General features: G+C 36.5%; 1 protein-coding gene across 1 annotated transcript; it reads right to left on the minus strand.

The window, feature by feature from the left end:
- Positions 1-15,008: 15,008 nt before the first annotated feature.
- LOC137940829 (transcription factor bHLH162-like) lies at positions 15,009-16,770 on the minus strand. Its single transcript, XM_068785953.1, has 5 exons — positions 16,729-16,770; positions 16,228-16,255; positions 15,700-15,854; positions 15,254-15,577; positions 15,009-15,110 (listed from the first exon to the last, which is right to left on the minus strand). Exons 1-5 carry the CDS (start codon positions 16,768-16,770, stop codon positions 15,009-15,011), a joined length of 651 nt encoding a protein of 216 aa, XP_068642054.1.
- Positions 16,771-17,246: the final 476 nt, after the last annotated feature.

The raw sequence follows: 17,246 nt of genomic DNA on the forward strand, positions 1-17,246 counted from the left end.
CTGGTTTATGGGCACATCGAACTGATTGTCCATAATTTAAATGGAAGGCTTCATCAAGGAATCACTTCAAATAATAAAGGTGGATCCAAGAAGTTGTTTGTGGGCTATACCAAAGGGTTTTGCTAGGATTCATAGAGAGACAGAACAAAGAAGCTTCTTTGGTGGAACTTGAAAGAAATTCTTTCCAGCGGTCAGTTCAGCAGGCTAAAGTGAGGTGTTGACCAGGTAACAAGTTTGGGGCTAAATGAGGCGATTCTGCCAGCTAGCAAGATTCAAATATGTCAGCTTGGAATTCTAAAGCATAGGATCTGGAAGGAATTACAAATAAAAAAATGACCAAACATCAAGTTATTTCAAGATTGAGTGGAGTCAGAGCTTTAGGTTTGATTTTGAAACCTGGAAATGGTTATAATGTAATATAAAAGAGCAAATAGGATTGTGCATATGGAGGAGGAACTATTAAAAAAATCAGAAGTACGCAAAAGCAGACTAAAAATCAACAATGCTTATCTTGCTCTACTAACAGTTCATATTTTTATTTTAAAAAATGGATCATATTACTGAGGTTTTCAGAGGTTTCTTCGTGCTGCTCACCTAGCTACTTTCTTATATTCAGTATTGTTGTTGAAAACCTATTTGAGTAGATAGGTTTAATTTTGTTCTAGAAAACTAGTTTCAGTAGACCCATTTGAAACCTATAGATTTTTTCTCTTTGCTGGATAGTTGAATTCCTGATATATGTCTGGAGTTTGCAGTCTCCTGGAATTGGTTGCTGACACTGGGTATTATCACTGAATGTTAGGCTTCCTGCAATATTGGGCTGTGGTCAATCTCTAATGTCATTGCACAATGTTATTATTCAATGCTTTCTTTGAAGACTCAAAACTGGGGATGGCTTTCAGAAAGTAGTTTTTAATAGGCATAGGCATAGGCATTATAAGTACCCCACGTTTATATGTTAAACTGCCTCTGCTGATTTTCTATTTTCTTTCTCACTCTGCTGTGAGCAGAAAATGCTTAAGTTTTACTTCGTCTCTTACTTATATTCTTTGTTCTATTCTTATTTCTATAAAAAAAAAGTGACATTCCTCATTTAAAAAAAAAAAAAGTGATACTCTTCTGGAAGTGAAACTTTTCTGCATTTGAATTCCACTTTATCAACTTAAGGAGGTATCATCAGGAAGCATGACTCAATTTCTGCATTCCTGCATTTTTGTTCATTTCTATTCTCTTCCTAGCTTTCAGTTCCTCTTCTTTGAAACATGGACTTAATCATCTGTATCTACCTCATCAAACTTTTTGATTGATCACTACATCATGCAAAAAGTCTATGCACAGTATTTCAAACCATGGACCAACTTAAATTGGTTGCCTGAAAAGAATGATATGATCTTAATTGGAAAGGAGAAAATTCTATTGAGATGAGTTTAACTCAGATTGTACCAATAGATCAATTTACAACTAACTAACTTTGCTCTGTGTCTCGTCATAGTTAATTTTGCATTAGAAATCCTTCTAGGACGTCTCTGACTGACTCAACGAAGTCCCACATACTTGGTGAAATACTTTGAACTTGCAAATCCCATTATTCACTTTATAATCTGTTAATAAGAGAACACCTATTTCCTGCAAAGAGCTTAAGAATTATTAAGATTCTTCATGTGATGAGTAATCTTAGTGGCTTCTTGAAACCATTAATAGATTCCCATTGCCATGGCAGTTTATGTAACAGGTTTAAACTTGAGGTGGCCATCTTTCAGAGATGTCTTGCATATCGAGCGAGATGGTTTGGATTTTTAGGGAGACAAGATGATATGCCCCTCTATAAAATGGTGATATGTAGCATATTTGTCTAAGACATCTCAGTAGTTTCACTACACGAGACATCTAAGAAACCTATTAAAATATCAGTTTAGGGGTATTTTGGTTATTTATTATATTATGTTTTATCATAGTTTATGTCTGTTAGATAGACAATGCTTTCATATGCATATGGTTCAAATTTCATTCAATTCAGAGGTATATTTTAGGAGATATGTGATTTTTTGTATCTAGGAACATTTCAGTCCTTTTCCTAATTATTACTTGAATTCTGAAATAAAAAGATGAAGCTCCTTTTGGCATGAACTTCAATGCAGCCAAGACTGCTTTGCTGTCATCTTCTTCTTCTTTCTTATTTTTATGACTAAAACATTAAGGCCCGTTATTGCCTTGGTTGGAAATTTATATCTCATGAAAATTTAGAAATGTTTTTTCCTAGGAAACACATTTCCAACAAACCTTCGAATAAATTAAATGGACCTGCTTTTTTCAAGGAAATAAATAGAAAATTATTATCATTTTTATATATTATTGTTGTTTTCAGGACTCCATCATATTTGAACTTTAAGGTTACAAGTGGTGAAGGAGAAGAGGAGGAAGGAGAGAAGAAAAAAGAAGTAGAGAAAGTGAGAAGAAGGAAGAGAAGAGGATGGCTAGAGGAGAAAAAAGAGGGAGCATGTAGAGGAGAAGACGGGGAAAGATTAGGGTTGTGTTGAATAACCTAATCCTCCCATTTATTTATAGTGGTCAAGAATACATCAATTATAAGTATACCTTTCACCCTAATAGGTGTGAATAAGAGACAAAAATAAAAAGGGTTATTACATTAATGTTATTGAAGCTTGACCATATCTTCCAACACCATAACTATCCGATAAATTTTTAGTAAATGACAAGTATAAAATTGTTATGCAAAATTGTTCTGTGTTAAAATTATTATAGCGTCAATTGTCAAATACTTATTTAAAAAAAATTTATATATTTTTTTGGCTCATCTTAGCAAGAAAATCTTATCCGAATTTTTTTATTATTTTCTTGGATTTTTTTGGTAAAAAATTTCAACTAGAAAAGTGTTTCCAATAAACATAAGACACTAATGGTCCCGAAAACTTGGTAAACATTATTTTTATCTGTGTGTAGCCTTTTCATTGTGTTCTTTCCAAGTGTGTCTTTGAGGGCCCATTGGCTAACACATTTGCTTGCTGGAGTGGTAAGAGTCAGTAGCCTTCCTGCCTTCGAGCATATATGTTTGTTTATGCTAGAACGACAAGTGATTATTTGAATGGGTTAACTTCATAGCCAGGTACTTGAGTAGGAAGTAAGGCCGGTGAGCTTGATTGTGTTTTGGATGGGGGTGGGGGTGGTTTCTAATTCTGTTTAAATCTTAAATAAGTTTATTTTTTAATTTTAAACTAATATTTTTATGTTTTATTTTATTAATATTTAAGTGGGCTTAGCCCAAACCTAACCCAAACTTGAATGGGTCGGGTACGAATTAAGGTTCTACACCCATTTAATAAATGGGTTGAGTTTAGGCTAAAGAAATATGACATTGTCTTATGCTAAAGAAATAATAAACTTCTCAGCTCAATTTAGGCTAAAGAAATATGACATTGTCTTAAGTGGAATCAGACCTGAATCCTCTGCTCTTGATCAAGTGGGAAGGATTTACCATTAGAAGATGCAAACAAGAAGGACATTCTCAAACTGTTTCCAACTCTCAACCTGAGGACAAGGTTGAACTTGGGAAGGGATGGTAGTGTAATAAACTTGCCAGCTAGGACGCCATGTTACACAGGTGAGATGGTTGGAGACACAGCTGATTAATCCAACTGTTCCAGAAGAGTCTATTCCATTAGGCTTCCAAGGGAAGAATAGACGAGATATTTCCATCATCTCCCTCTGAAAATCTTATAGTAACTCACCCCCTCTTGCAAAAATCCCGTCGCATAATATTACATCTCACTCCTAGTATAAAAAACACATACAATAACATTACATCTAAGACATTTTGGAAGATATATTTGAGAGTTCTATGATCATTGAGACACCCAAACACGATGGTTAATGAGGAATAGTGTTGGTAATATAACGACACTCCTTCACTCTGAAAAAAATTTACGCTCTCGAACAAGAAGAGGAATGACTCTCTGAATTATTTATCTTCTTTCTGCATATCAGTTTACATATCATACAGTACTATTTATAGACATCAAGAGTAAATAAGCATCACATACAACTCTATTACATGACAATTTTTTTGCCACACACATTACTGATTTGTTGGCTTCTTCTCCAAGCTTCTTGCCAGCACATCTATCTTGCCGACTTAACTTGCCAGCACACTGTAAATTTTGAAGGTTCCTTTCGTTGGGCTTCGATGATGGATCATAGATCAAGTTTAGGATCCAACACTCCCCTTTAAACTTGATCCTGTAACTTCAAGTGGATTTCTTAATCTTGTTAAGTCTTCACTTGTCAGTGGCTTAGTAAAAATATCAGCAACTTGATCTTGTGACTTCACATATTCAACTTGCACATCCTTTCTAGCAATGTACTCTCTTATATAGTGGTAGTGAATATCGATGTGCTTGCTTCGATCATGAAATACTGGATTCATTGGTAGAGCAATGACTGATTTGTTGTCAACATAGATTATGGTCGGCTCTTCTTGTGTTAAGCCTATAACTTTTAAAAAATTTCTGAGCCAAATTGCATGACAAACGCATAAAGTAACTGCAACATATTCTGCTTCACAGGTAGACAATGTGACAATTTGTTGTTTCTTTAACATCCATGTGAAGGCAATATTTCCCATAAAAAATACGAATCCAGTAGTACTTCGGTTATCTATGTCTCCACCTCAATTGCTATGGCTATATCCAATAAGCTTGTAATTGTTCGAAACTGAATAGAACAAGCCTAAGTCAATATTACCTTTCAAATAGCGAAAAATTCTCTTTGCGGCTTTAAAATGGGTGGTTGTTGGAAATTCCATGTAACGACTGACCAATCCAATTGCATAAAAAATATCCGGCCTTGTACAGGTTAGATAACGTAGACTTCCTACTATACTTTTGAAAAAAGTTGGATCTACGTTTTCTCCTTCTTCATGCTTGGACATCTTGATTCTGTATTCCATCGGTGTGTTTGTTGGCTTGCAATTTTTCATCTTGAAATTTTTCAAGATTTCTTTTGCATAGCCTTCTTGTGAAATGAAAATTTCATCTTTTTGTTGCTTAACTTCGATGCCAAGATAATACACCATGAGCCCGATATCTATCATCTCAAATTCTTTGGCCATTGCCTTCTTGAAGTCATCAAATAAGTTTGAAGTATTACCTGTAAAGATTAAATCATCCACATATAGGCACACGATCAACACATCTTCCTTTTTTATCTTGATATATAGGGCATTCTCGTATGGGCATTTTGTAAAACCATGCTCTTGAAAATACTTGTCAATCCGGCTATTTCATGCTCTTGGTGCTTGTTTTAACCCGTAAAGAGCCTTCTTTAGCTTCAAAACTTTGTCTTCACTTCCCTTTTCTCGATGTAAAATTTTTCTTCGAGCACTCCATTTAGGAATGCAGACTTTACATTCATTTGATGTATTTTCCATTTGTTTTGAGTTGCAAGAGAAATAATTAGTTTTATAGTTTCTAAACGTGCAACAGGAGCAAATACATCATCATAATCAATGTCAGCTCTTTGGTTGTATCCTTTTGCAACTAATTTTGCCTTGTGTTTTTCGATTTCTCCCTTGGCATTTCTTTTTGCCTTCAACACCCATTTAACACCAATGGGTTTGTGACCTTTAGGAAGTGGGATGAGTTCCCAAGTGTTGTTATTCTTGATGGCCTTGATTTCTTCATCCATGGCTTTTTTCTAATTCTTCTCTTGTGCAACTTCTTGAAAACTTACTGGTTCACAATCAGCAAAAAGACAAAAAAGCGTGAGATTACCAGATGGCTTGGTTTATTCATATATTTCTCGAAAACTTCGTATTCGTGGCGCGATTCTTTGGCTCCCATTTGAATGTGACGAAGGTGACTCATCTTCGTCTGTAGTTGAAGTAGATGGAGTCGCTGACTCTAGTTGCATTTCTCCATTTTGTTCGATCGATATTGGCTCATCTTCAGATGGAGGGGAGAAATTGAAGTTATCTTTATGAGATCCAAAATTCCATAATCCTTCTTCATCAAACACCACGTCTCAACTGATTACAATCTTCATACTGTTCGAATTGTAAAACTTGTTGCCTGTGGAATGTGCATCATAACCAATGAAGATAAAACTTTCGCTTTTATTATCAAGTTTGGTTCTTCTTTCATCCGGTATATGTGCATGTACTCCCAAACACTCTTAAGTGGGAGATGCCATGTTTTTTTTCCATTCCATGCATCTTGTGGTGTTTTTCCCCAAACACGTTTTGTTGGAGATCGGTTAGATAAATAAATCGTACATGCCACAGCTTCGGCCCAAAACTCTTTAGGTAATTTCTTGCTTTCAACCATACTCCGAACTATATTGAGGATAGTTTGGTTCTTTCTTTCTGCCACTTTATTTTGTTGGGGGGATCTAGGAACCGTCATTGGTCGACGAATTCCATTTATTCTGCAGAATTCTTGAAATTCTCTGGAAGTAAATTCTCCTCCTCGATCAGATCTCATGGCTTTAATTTCTTTACCACTTTCTTTCTCTACTACAACTTTGAATTTCTTGAAGACTTCAAACACTTCTGATTTTTGTTTCAAGAAATATACTCATGTTTTCTTTGAAAAATCATCAATAAAGAGAAGAAAATAGTTGCTTTTACCTAAAGAGCTAGGCTTGATTGGTCCACATACATCTGTATGGATTAGCTCAAGTGGCTTCTTGGTTCTTGAATCTAATCTTTTTGGAAGGCTTTTTCTGAATTGCTTCCCTGATAAACACCCTTCACACACTTGATTAGGGTGATTAATTCGAGGTAAGCCTCTCACCATTTCTTTCTTTGAAAATAGCTTTAAAACTTCAAAATTGAGATGCCCAAAGCGAAGATGTCATAGCCACAATGTGTCTTTATAACAAGCATGTAAACACTTGGCAACATCGTTTTGAATATTTAAAGGAAATATTTTATTCTTTGACATTTGTACCTTTATTATCAAATCTCCTTTGTCATCTCTTATAAAAAGTCTATAATTTTTCATGTGAATGTCATAGCCTTTTTCTAAGAGTTGACCTAAGCTCAAAATGTTATTTTTCATATTCGGTACGTAGTAGACATTTGAAATTAATTGATGACTACCATCTTTTGCATGAAGAATGTTACATTTTCCTTATACCGCCATGGTGGAATCATTTCCCAGAGAGACATTCTCACTTATTGATTCATTGAGGTTTACGAACAGGCTTCTTCTTCCACACATATTGTTGTTTGCCCTTGTGTCAAGATACCAGATATTCTCTTGCTCTTCATTGTTGTTTCTGTATGCTAATAACAAAGTTTCTTTTTCTTCTGTCTTTGTTTCAACATAATTAGTCTGCTCAACGATCTTGTTCTTGGGAGTTCTACATTATGAAGCATAATGCCCAAATTTTTGGCAATTATAACATTGAATATGAGATTTTTTGTACCTGATATTCATGTTTCCTCTTCCACAACCTCTTGTTGAGTTTTCACTTTTCTCATAGCTGTTTTTGGAATTGTTATTTCAACCTCATCCATAGCCACAACCTCTTCCTCGTCCACTACCTCGACCACGTTCGTTTCTTGTGTAGCCTTGTTCTTCACCCTTTTCTTTGATTTGTGTCTTGATAAGTTGTTCAGAGAGATTTTTCTTCTTTTTGTGTTTTTCTTCATTGGCTTGTAGAGATCCTTGAAGTTGCTCTATCGTCATTTCTTCTAAGTCCTTGGTTTCTTCAATTGTCACGATGATGTGCTCGATTTTGGGATCCAACGAACAGAGTATGTTCTCTATTATTCTCACATCTTTTCGTTTTTCATCGTTTATTTTCAATTGATTAGAAACAACTACTACTCTTGAAAAATAATCTGAAATAGACTTGGATGTTTTCATATGTAAGGATTCAAATTCACCTCTTAGTGTTTGTACCTTTTTCACCTTCTTGACTCCTTTATAAGAGGTTTGCAACTTCTCTCACGCCTCTCTGATGGAGGTTACACTCAAAATCTTATCAAAACCATCATCATCTAATGCTTGATAGATGAGGTAGAGAGATTTCTTGTCTCTCTTTCTTGAATCCTTCAAAGTTGTCTTTTGCTCTTGTGTAAGAGCATCTTCTCTTTCTGGATCACTAAAGCCTTTTTTAACGATGTCCCAGACATCGTGTGCTCCAAGAAGAACCTTCATCTTGATACTCTAGTTATCATAAATATTGTTTTTGATAGTCGGAACTTGAAGGATGTCACACTATTTGCCATTTTTCAAAAAAAAATATCTTTAGTAATTTGTTTCAAAGGTTCTACCTTATCAAATCGAAGCTTTCGATGATATGAATCCAACGCCTCCAAAATCACCCCGATCGGACATTGGACGAGCTTCTACAAGCCATCAGAATATTGTTGAGTAAACTCACCGAGTTGAACTGAACCGGATGAGTTTGTCCGTGCGGGAACCCTCGCTTTAATGCGTCCGGGTTTATGGGAAATCAGACGAGTTGACACAAAAAAATAAAATTCAGGACCAGGATTGTCTTCTTCCTCTGCCGAAAAAATAGAGACGTCGTTGTATCTATTTCTAGATTTCCTTTCACCGGAAAATCCTTCCACTGAGACGTCGTTTTGCCTGGATCTTGGTAATGGAAACTTCGTATAGAAATTCCGACCAGCTTTAATACCACTGTTGGTAATATAGCGACGCTTCTTCACTCTGAAAAAAAAATTACACTTTCGGACAGGAAGAGGAATGGCTCTCTGAATTATTTCTTTTATTTCTGCATATCAGTTTACATAGTTTACAATGTTATTTATAGACATTAAGAGTAAATAAACACCACATACAACTCTATTACATGGCAATTTTTTTGCCACACACGCTACTGTTTTGTTGGCTTCTTCTCCAAGCTTCTTGTCAGCACATCTATCTTGCCGACTTAACTTGCCAACACACTATAAATTTCAAAGTTTCTTTTCGCTGGGCTTTGATGATAGATCATGGATCAAGTTTATGATCCAACAAATAATACATGGTTACAACTTATTAAGGTTCAACGACTGTAGCTGTGTGGCGGGAAAATAGCTTAATATTAGTAACAGTTATTGGGTTTATTAGTAAAACGGCTTGACACGACAAAAAAAAAAAAAAACTGAATGAAAAGCAAAATAAAAGGTGTGGAATCAGGAATGATTCACGTTGTAGTGAAATTTTCACATGCTTGTTTAATAAAAAATATTTGGGGTGTAAGCTGTAGAAACTGGCAAAGATTTCTGTTCTCAGATTTCATCTTAATTAACTGTGATGACTGCAATCCTGCAACGTAAAAAACCTTTTACTGCACTTGAAATTTCTTGTCTTCGTCTAGACTCAGTGTTTGGCAGGCAGAAAATCCCTGGAACTCAGATCACTTAGAACCTGAATGAAGAAAAAAACCAGAAAGAGAAGCCAATACGGCAAACGGGTTCTCTCAGTCTTTGTCGCTGGAGCTAAGGGTAGGAGGAGGAAATGAAGAAGATCTGTGGAGCTTCGTCTAGGCTTGAGCGTAAGATAGCGGTGAAGAATAGGAGAATTTCCATGAAGATTTTGTCTCTCAAGCTGGCTTCTCTCATCCCACATGGCCACTTTAAGTTTCAGGTAATTTCTGATTTTTGTGAATTATTTCGATGAATCTGTGCACATTTAACTGTATGACTTCGTCTTGTTTTTTAACTTTCGTTACAGAAGCCATGCCACAAGGTAACTGGCTAGAGCAAGCAACCATTTACATTAAGAACCTGCAAGGAAAGATCAAGGAGTCGAAGGCTAAAAGGGTCTCCATGAAGAAAAATCCGACTTTCAACAAAGCTATAATTGATGAATCTCCAAGATCAACGCCACCGACACTTTAAGTTTCAGGTAATTCCTGATTTTGTGAATTATTTCGACGAATCTGTGCACATTTAACTGTATGACATCGTCTTGTTTTTTTTACTTTCGTTACAGAAGCCATGTCACAAGGTAACTGGCTAGAGCAAGCAAGGTGAAGGAGTCGAAGGCTAAAAGGGACTCTATGAAGAAAAATCCGAGTTTCACCAAAGCTATAATTGATGAATCTACAAGCTGAACGCCACCAACACTGCCGGTGGTGGAGCTGATAGACATGGACAGCATGTTGGAAGTGGTCATTATTTCTGGCTCGTGTAAAAAAAATTCGTTATCTGAAGTTATAACAGTACTAGAGTAAGAAGGAGCTGAGGTTGTCAAGGCATGATTCTCCGTTTTGGGTGACTGAGCTCACAGGTGGCTGCCATTTTTTATTTTTTACTGTTAAATTGGGTCCTAGCCCATCCCAGAACCTCTTCTTCCCGTTAATAAACTCCAGATATGTATAAGATGATTAAGATTCATGTTGATGTTATTGGGTTTTCTGTACTTCCTGCTGCAGGTTACGTGCTGCAGAGTGAGGTTTGAGAAAGCAACCGCGCATACCAGATTGATGTAGTTACTACGCTAAATTTATAATATTTTAACACAACTTTCCTTTAAATTAATGTGGGCGGCTGTGGCATGGGGGGTCTGAATGGTGCAATCTCCACAGACAAGAGTGTCTGATTAGGCAGTTAGATAGGGAAGATGTCACAGATCAATCATCTCTCCGGTCGAGTCATCTCATAACTTTCGCTAAGTTTTGTATGAAACTAAGTTAGGCAAAATCGGGATGAATTCTCAGCCCAACTAAGTCGAATTCTTTGAGTCAGGAGCTGACGGCAGGTAAACTGTCCAAATAGGGATAGTTCTCTCGAGAACTGAAGAAACTTCTGATGTTACGTAGAGCAGATTCAGGGAAGGATCGAAGTCCACCAATATGAAACATGATTCTTTGCAGGGAGCTCATATCCAAACCACGTGCATTGCGATTACAACGTGAGGCGTCTCTTCATTGGCCTCTTCAGAACAGCTAGATTATGAAGCCGTTTCAGACAATATGTAGAAAAATCGGTGATACTCCTTTACAAGAGAAGTATCCAACATTGATTCGTGTAAAAGAAATCCGCCCGCCGCCCACGCTGCTTTGTCCTTTTGTCTGAATTTTTTCTCTTTAAAGGAAGAATGCGACGTCCTCTTTCTTCCTTCTGAAAGCCTCTACGTTCGTCGTTCTTTCTGCGGAGAGAGTTGCCCGCTTCTGTTGACGCGGGGCTATCTCCTGGAGAAAAACACGGGTTTCCGATATTAATTTCCGCAAGGCTGTATAAACTGTCTTGTACGGTCACACGAAGAGATGGCGTGCGCTAAAACAGCTAGCTGACAAGTGATACCAGGTGGCGTGTCGGTTAACAGAGGAAAAAACAAGAGGAGACACAGGTGTCACTGTCTCAAGCGTGGTCGGCTACGGTCGGGTTACTCCGTGTTTCATGCGAGGGTATCGAGCCACAGTTCGAACCTTTTAAGCCGAATTTATTTAAATATTTTGAGCCGAACTTCGAGCAAAAAGTTTATTGAACTTAGCCCAAAATTTTTAACTGAGTTTGAGCCGAACTTTGAGCCAAGCTCGAGTTTCAACATACATTTAAAATTTTTCAAAAAATATATGTATAATTATATATATATTTTATATAAAATTAGACATAACATCTACATAAAATTGGGTATCACCTATATATATAATATATGTATAAGATTGGGTATGACCTCTACTTAAAATTAAGCATAATCTATGTATATAATACTTATATAAAATTTTGTATGACTTCTACTTAAAATTGGGCATAATCTATATACATAATACTTGCATAAACACTTCATAAAATTGGTTATACATTCCATAAACACTCCATGAAATTGTTTATACACTCCTTACACTCCATAAAATAGTCTAAACACTCCATAACATTATGAATAAACTTCATACAATAATCAAACATAACAAAATTAAATGAAATATCACTATCAATTTACAATCACCCAAATAAAACTATAAATCCTTTAAATATAATCCTATTACAATTAGAGATTTACTAGAAAATTACAAGAAATATTTTAAATTTTTCTTAGGAAATTTAAATGGACCTCTTATTGCCTTTTCTAAGGAAATAAATAAAAATTAATAATTAATCTAATATATTATTATACTTATCGATAAATTTTTAATCAAATAAAATGTCAAACACAAAATTGCTATGAAAATTGCCTCATGCTAAAAGTATTATATCATCAACTGTCAAATACTTATTCAAAAATTTTCTATACGGTTTTCTAGCCCATCTTGGCAAGAAAATCTTACTTAGAAAATTATATGATTTTTTAACAAAAAATTATAATTAGAAAATATTTTCAAAAAACATGAGGCACTAATGGTCCCTATATTTCTACTAAAAATATCTTTTCAACATTTATTGAAAAAAACCACTAATAGTCTATAGAAACGTATTTCTACTAAAATATATTTTCAATTTCCTCAAGATTCATGAGGAAGGGACATAGAGTTTTTTCCTTGTTTATGATCTCACACGTAGGGGAGGTTTCAAATAAATTATATATAAAATTATGCATACATTTTAAAAAAAAAAAGAATGATAGGGGAAGTTTAGGATTGAATTTCAATAATAGATTAAAATGCACCAATATTAATCTTTTTTACTCACAATTGTTGGCTAGTTTGTTTTGTAATTTTTGAATTTGGCCATAAATTTACTATGACCTCTTTAGTACCCCTAGATGAAAACTTATATGCTAGAAAAAAACTAGAAATATTATTCCTATGATACATATTCCCAAAAAAAAACTTTAAATCAAATCCTATTACTTTTAGTGACTTATTAGAAAATTAAAAAATTTAAAATTTTCGTTGGAAAGTTAAATAGACCTTTTATTGCATCTTCTAGGGAAATAAATAAAAATTAATAATCAATCTAATATATTATTATACTTATCGATAAATTTTTAATCAAATAAAATATCAAACACAAAATTGCAATGAAAATTGCTTCACGTTAAAAGTATTACAACATAAATATTTATTCAAAATTTTTTTGTATACTTTTGTACCCCATCTTGGTAGGAAAATCTTAATTAGAAAATTATATGATTTTTAAAAAATATTTTTAATTAGAAAAATATTTAAAAAAAACATGAGACACTAATAGTTCATAAAACTTATTTCTATAAATGTATTTTTAATTTTTTTCAAAAGTTATGAGGAAGGAGAGTTTAAGGATTTTTTTTTTTTTACTTTATGATCTCGCAAGTGCGAAATCATTTTCGCGCGAGGGAGGGGGGAGATTATTTATCCCCTAATTTCTCCCCTGGTTCTGGTTTTTCGTCGAGACGACGAGGAAGGAAGGAAGTTACGGCGCCGGGGAGGACCTGTCGTCGGGGATGACGGCTGTGACGGAGGTGACGATGACGGAAGCGGCGGTGACGAAAACAGAGGCGACGACAGGGAGAGGAAGAAATCGAACGGACGGCCACAGAGGCGGCCGGCGAACAACTGTCGATGGCGGTAGAGGCGATGACAACAGCCGACGGGAGGGGTTCAGCAGTGAAGAGGGGAGGAAAAATTCCCCCTCCCCCTCACTCTCGCTCACGTTCCCCTGCTCCCGAACTGATATTGATCTCGACTCACCTCGAGTCGGCTCGCGAGCTGACGAACTGAACCTAGCTTCGATCGAGCTTGGCTCGTTAAGGTAAACGAGCTCGGCTCGTTAAAGTAAACAAGCTGATTTCAAAGCTCGAGCTCGATAGATAACGAATCGAACCGAGCCGAACTTGAGCCGCTCGCGAGCCGGTTCGGTTCGAAGCCACCCCTAATCGCAAAGTTGTACGTGGTCCATGTGAAAGAGGTTCAATGAGAACTTTTATTCGAATAAGTGGATTCTACTTATTCTCTCCAATCTACTAAACCTAAACGTCGGTGAATAACACCCATTTGTCAAGTGTCATTTACTTTCTCTATGTGATTTTAAAGGATCATTTCAATGCCAATATCTCTCTCTATATATATATACTCATAGAGTTTAACTTGATGGCTAGTTGCGTAAATCTTTATTAAGAAGATATAAATCACTTTTATTTAATTCTCTTAAAAGTTATATTTGATTAATTCTCATAACACTTAAGAGTTAGATTGTGGTGGTTTTACTAGTGTTTTTTGAATAGAATCAAACTGGTCGATTGAATCAGTTTCAATTGAATTCGAGGGAAAAAATCGATGTATTCATATAGTTTAACTAATTCAACCATAAAATTGTGAAATCTAGTTCAATATTCAATGCTCTTCCCCTTCCCCCTTCCAAGAACAATATTGTAGGAGATCCTACTTTGTTAGTAATCTACATATTTCTTCAACTGAACATATTAGCACAAACATGGTCATCCGAGTAGGTCTCCTTACATTGGCTTTACTCCTTTTATTCATCCTTTTAATTCAGAAAGAAAGTTAGAAACGAAAAAAAAGACCCTAATTCCGTCCAAACTAGCTGTATCGAAATTTTAATTTAACCATCAAATGTTATTTATGTTTTTTTAGTTATTTTTACCAATTTTTATTGGTCGTTGTATATATGATGAGGACAATAGCAAGTGAGGTAAAATTTCTAAAAAATAAAAGTTCGGGTCGAGTCTCCATTCCCTCACCTAGAAAACTACTTATATAAGCTCATGCCCAGCAAGGCAGCAACCAAAGCCTCTCAGACATAATTTACCAGTAAAAATGTTCTTTAGGATTCACTTGCAGTGTTGGCAAAGATAAGCGAAGCTATTATCATTATGGGAGCCTCCACTCCTTTGAGTTCACCGCTTTCTAATTGCAATTCACTTATATACCTCTCAAGGGTAGAACGATTACATCAGGCAAAAATCATCAAATCTAAAAGCCCGAAAACAAGAATAGAACACCTTACAGAGCATATATAAGAAGGATGATTGTAGTAGAAGAGGTTGATAAAAGAAGTAGGCCTTCAAGTACTCTACTTTGGGTGAAAAGACAAAAGGAGGAACTATATATCTTGAAGAACATGGTCTAGCAAATCCCAATTCTAATCTTATTTATATCTTGAAGTCCTGATCTAGAAGTGTCCTGGGCTGTAGCAGCAGCTTCAGTTTCCTGTGTACAGTTGCACTCTCCAATCCCAGCCTAGAATCCGTCGCCTGCAGAAGAATAGACCAGTTAGTTTACAGATGAAAGAAGAATTTATTCGATGTCTTTGTTTGGTATGAGATAATGAGACCTAGACCTATTATAATTGTTACTAGTATTAGAAAATGGAGGAACATGGAAAAGCAGGGTGAACCTGTGCGTGGATGGCAATGAAGATTTTGTCAGAAGCAAGAGTAGAATGGGCATGGACGATTTCAGCTCCTTCCTCTTCCAAAACCCTAACAACTTCACTCAAAATGAAGTTGGAATGCAGCTCATTGACCAGAACCACCTCCAGAATGGAATCCGCTTCTCTCACTTCCACCACAGGCAATGTTGAATCTGTCACCATTCTGCAACTCGAATCGTTGTTTCTCACAGCCAAGTCCCTCTTTGTCTTCAATTCCTCAATCCTCTTCTGCAAGTTCTCTACGTAAACAGTAGCCTGCTCAAACAGATCCCGCCTGGAATGGTTTACCTGAAAAGAAAAAAAATAAAAGAAAAAGACCATAGAATGATCACTCAGGTTCATTTCTGTAGAGAAATCAGCACAATTTGTGCTAAAAAGAATGAAAATTTTGAGTCACAGGAAATACGGACTTGCAAAACCGTGTCGCTTATTTCCTTTCCTTCAACTGAAACCAATCTTCTGCGGAACCTGGAGGACTGCGTGGGGACGAGAGAAGCAAGCTTGAGACACAAGTTCTTCATGTGCAATCTTCTCGTTTTCTCAACTACCTTCCTGTCAGACTTAGCTGGCAATTGGCCTCTTGCAGCCATCTTCACTTTCCTCATTGCAGGGGCCAGACGACGGAGCTTGAAGATAAAAGATGCCATTTATATAGAGGTGAAGCGTGGTTGGGGAACCTCCATGACTCCTCGAGCGGACTTCGATGGTGAAAGTAGCGAAAAACGCAACGCTGCAGGTGACGCTGCAAGTGACGTATAAGGGTTGGAAAGTATGGAATCTAACATGTAAGTCAGACCAGAGGCCTAGGGTCACCCGGTCTGACTGTATTCGCCTTAGGTAACATTTCACGCGCGTCTGCACCGACCGCGTCTTCCAGGGTGTGATTTCTAGCTGAAGCTCTTCGATTATGAGCAGTTTGAAACATTAAGTAGACGGACAAGTGCAACTCGGATTTGACTCAAAACCCTAGGGATCGGTTAGCCAATTATAAATCAATAACCCAGTAGTTGACTCCATTCACAAGATCCGGAGCCTGAAAGTGATTCCAGCCACCGGTCCCATCTTCCTTGCGGATAGTATTGGAACAAGTGTAACTGTCAATATGAACTAGGAAAGATCTTAAAATATCAAAGAATCACTGATAAACTCTCAAAATGAGATGAAGTGGTCCTCTGCATCCTCGTTACGAATTTGTCGCACTTATAATCTATTTGAAGTTGGTCCAACCTAATTAACATTCTGAAAACTATCGGTGGATATTAATGGCTTTTGGCTTTTTATGGAACTGGACCAGTGGATGCCATTGAACTGCACATTGATCAGGACCTCTTATTCCACCTGAATGGAGCCCTCGCAAGAACCCCACCTGGAATCGGAGGGTTTATATTGCGCTTGACAAAACGTTTTCGATTATAATCGATCGGTCAGGTAGTCAATACCAAAAATCCCCTCTTGTATCTAATTGCTTTCTTGAATGCCATTGAATCACTGTGCATGAACATAAATGGTAGGGTAGAATGCATAGCTTGAACAACTAAGTTGATGGAGAAAGAAAGATCAGGTTGGGTTAGTGTAAGGTATTGAAGAACACTTACAACGCTACAATAGTGAGTAGGGTCAGAGTACGGTGAGCTAGAGGTGTTTATTTTAGTGTGAATGAAACCCAACTCGTGAATGAAACCCATCATCGCATGTGAATGAAACCCAACTCGTGACGAATAAAAAATGAGACTTCTTGGAGATTTAACTCCATTTTCATCGTCTCCATTGAAACCCAGAATGCTAGTCCGCTTGTCTTCAACTGATAAGAAGGGGAGGAGTGAGAGGCGGACGAAAAAGAAATAGTCAGTCAAGATTCGCCAGTCCGTCCGTATTCAAGTGTTCTAAGTCTTTCTTTTTTTCCCGTCTTAAATGTGGACAACGCACACGCATCATATTGTACAAGTTTCATGCTTTC

This window comes from Aristolochia californica, unplaced genomic scaffold (genome assembly GCF_029961685.1).
Source record: "Aristolochia californica isolate CCGP_79_NKW_82.1479 unplaced genomic scaffold, dmAriCali1.0.hap1 SCAF_9, whole genome shotgun sequence".
In the NCBI taxonomy this organism is placed as follows: Eukaryota; Viridiplantae; Streptophyta; class Magnoliopsida; order Piperales; family Aristolochiaceae; genus Aristolochia; species Aristolochia californica.